General features: G+C 41.2%; 1 protein-coding gene across 1 annotated transcript; it reads right to left on the bottom strand.

The window, feature by feature from the left end:
• Nucleotides 1-1,389: 1,389 nt before the first annotated feature.
• On the bottom strand, nucleotides 1,390-2,757 carry LOC137834236 (uncharacterized). Its single transcript, XM_068642300.1, has one exon. The coding sequence runs from the start codon at nucleotides 2,755-2,757 to the stop codon at nucleotides 1,390-1,392; it is 1,368 nt and encodes a 455-aa protein (XP_068498401.1).
• Nucleotides 2,758-3,357: the final 600 nt, after the last annotated feature.

Raw genomic sequence — 3,357 nt, 5'->3', positions numbered from 1 at the left:
ACAACGGGAGCAAACACCTCATCGTAGTCAATTCCCTCCTTTTGTTTGTATCCCTTCGCAACGAGTCGTGCCTTGTACCTCTCTATCTCGCCTTGAGCATTCATCTTTTTCTTGAATATCCACTTCACACCAATGGGCTGACTTCCCTCTGGCAATTCTGTTAGCTCCCATGTGTTGTTGCGGTCAATCGCTTTAATCTCCTCATCTATGGCAGTTTGCCACTTCTTGTCTCGCACCGCCTCTTCAAAGCTGATATTTTCAGCATCTGCCAAAAGACATACTAGGTGTACCTCATTTGTCGAATCATACAAATCATGCAAACTTCGAATTTTAGGTTGTCGTGGTTCATCTTCATCATCGGTTGTTTCGGAATTTATACTTGTCGGTGATGATTCTCCAACTTCAATCATAACCTCTGAAGAATTGTTCCCATCCCACTCGCTTGCTTCATTTATTTGCACATCATGACTCACCGTCACCTTCTTGCTTATTGGATCAAGTAGCTTGTACCCTTTTGTCTTCTCATCATACCCAATAAAAACATACCTTTTGCTTTTGTCTTCGAGCTTCGTTCTTCGTTGATCTGGTACGTGTGCATAAGCCACACTACCAAACACTTTGAGATGAGAAACTGTTGGCTTTTGTCCGCTCCATGCCTCTTGTGGTGTTTGATCATCTAACTTCACATGTGGACATCGATTTTGCACATAGATGGCGCATTGCACAGCTTCCGCCCAAAATTCCTTTGGCATCTTTTTGCTCTTAAGCATTGATCGAACCATGTCGAGAATGGTCCGATTCTTCCTCTCGGCCACACCATTTTGTTGAGGAGTGTATGGTGCAGTTAGAAATCGCCTTATGCCTTGCTCCTCGCAATACTCCATGAAAGCCGTTGAAGTATACTCGCCTCCTCTATCAGATCGTACAACTTTGATCTGTTTATCAGTTGTCCTCTCCACCATCACCTTGAACTTTTTGAACACCTCAAATGCCTCAGATTTTTCTTTCAGAAAGTAAACCCAAGTTTTCCGTGAGAAATCATCAATGAAGGTAATGAAATACCTTTTACCGCTGAAGGACTCTGGAGTAATTGGTCCACATATGTCGGTATGAATCAATTCGAGAGGTTGCTTAGCCCAATATTGAGCCTTCTTTGGAAACGAGGTTCTCACATGCTTGCTGAGCACACATTCTTCACAAAATTTTCCCTCGTAGTCCATGTTGGGTAGCCCGTGCACCATATTCTTCTTCGCTAACTCTTTTAGTCCACCATGATGTAGGTGACCAAAACGAAGATGCCACAATGATGCCTTATCTTCTATGTTGACTTGCAAACATTTTTCTCGTATGCTTCTCAAATTCAGCTTGTACATCCGATTTCTTGCCATCTCAATTCGAGCAACCAAACGCCCTTTCTTGTCCTTCAAGTGTAGTAGCCGATCTTTCAAAAATATCGAGTAACCTTTCTCTGTGAGTTGTCCCATACTCAAAATATTGGTCTTGAGGTCTGGTACGTAATAAACATCTTGGAGTGACCCAATTAAGCCATCCTTTTGTAAGTAGCAAACCGTACCTCGCCCTTTGACCTCCACCTTTGATGCATCTCCAAAATGAAACATGACCATCTTCAATCTTTTGCATATCTTTGAATAGGTACTTGTGACCGCACATATGGCTGCTTGCTCCTGAGTCGAGGTACCACAAAGTGTCATTGTTAATGTTGACTTCATCTTGAGCCATCAAGAGAACACCTTCATTCGTTTCGACTTCCAAGGCTAGGTTGGTTGTTTCTTCTATCTTTATATCAGCACGACAATCTTTTGCAAAATGCCCCACTTTACCACAATTGTAACATTTGTCAGAGTTACAATCCTTCGCATAGTGACCATATTTGTGACATTTGTAGCACTCGATGTTGGAATAATTCGATCGGCCGCCTCTTCCTCTACCACGTCCTCTTCCACGCCAATTTGGTTGGCTCGACTGTTCCTTCTCCTTATAGTACCCTTCATGGTTGCTGCCTTTTCCACCACGACCGTTTCCACGACCACGCCCTTTATATTGAGAATTTTGATGATAGAGTACCTTTTCGTCTTTAATTGACGCCTTGGTTTGAAGTGCTTGCTCGAGTGTTTCTTCCTTCTTCTTCTTCTTCCGTTGCTCGTGTGCCTCGAGAGAACCGGCAAGCTCGTCGACTGTGAGTTTCACAAGGTCCTTTGACTCCTCTATCGCGCATACAATACTCTCAAAATTGTCTGTTAATGTTCTCAAAATCTTCTCCACAACTCGTGCATCGGTCAGCGTTTCACCGTTTCGGTTGAGTTGATTCACCACAGCCTGTACACGCGTGATGTAGTCAGATACACTTTCTGACTCCATCATCTTCATATTCTCCAACTCGCCACGCAGAGTTTGTAGACGCACTTGCTTAACTCGGTCAGCTCCTTTGAACACCTTCTCCAATATGTCCCATGCTTCCTTTGAAGTGGACGCACCAGCAATCTTCTCAAAAATTGCCTCATCAACAGCTCTATACAACATGTACAAAGCTGCCTTATCTTTCGATCGCATCTCTTTCAACGCCTTGGTTTGAGCTGCCGTATAACCCGTGGTATTTGTTGGTTCTTCAAAACCTTCTTCGACCACCTCCCATGAATCCTGAGAACCGAGAAGAGTTTTCATTTGAATGCTCCAGTTGCCATATCTGGTCGCCTTCGTTAACAGTGGTAGCGGTATTTGACCCGTCACATTCGCCATTGGCTCTTGATACCAAATTGTAAAAAACAAACACTCACTCACACTTAAATTCTCTCTAAAAGAAACACTCTTCTTTGTAATTCTCTCTATTGTATTTCTTTCTGTGGTGCATCTTACAAATGAGAGAGCATCCTTTTTATAGGCTTTAGGAAGCTCTTCTAGAAAGATCTACATTATGACCTTAAAATCCCACTAACAACATAATTAAAAACCCACTTACAACTTTTGACCTTTCACCTATCCAAACCTTCATTCTATAATATTCTAGTAACTTCTAATTTTAAAACACACAAACTAACATTTAAAGTTTATTCAACAAAGTAAACGTAGCAAAAGACATGAAAGGCCACGAAAAAAAGAAAAAAAAAAGTTTTGATACCATATTATGATTCACAGTGAGCCATGAGAAAAACACAATTGGTATATTATTCATATAACATAAAAATGTATATTATATAGAGAGGGTGCATAAGAGATATATATAGGCCCATGCAAAGTACAGTTATGCGATTATGTAATTGCTTTCCTGACATGATAAAATGTTTTAGCTTAGTTGTTTATTCTAAAAGTCTTATTTTCTTGAGTAGGAAGTTCAACTTT

The sequence above is a fragment of the Phaseolus vulgaris genome, chromosome 11, assembly GCF_000499845.2.
Source record: "Phaseolus vulgaris cultivar G19833 chromosome 11, P. vulgaris v2.0, whole genome shotgun sequence".
NCBI lineage: Eukaryota > Viridiplantae > Streptophyta > Magnoliopsida > Fabales > Fabaceae > Phaseolus > Phaseolus vulgaris.
The sequence above is the reverse complement of the archived record's forward strand: the minus strand, read 5'-3'. Positions and strand labels throughout refer to the sequence as shown.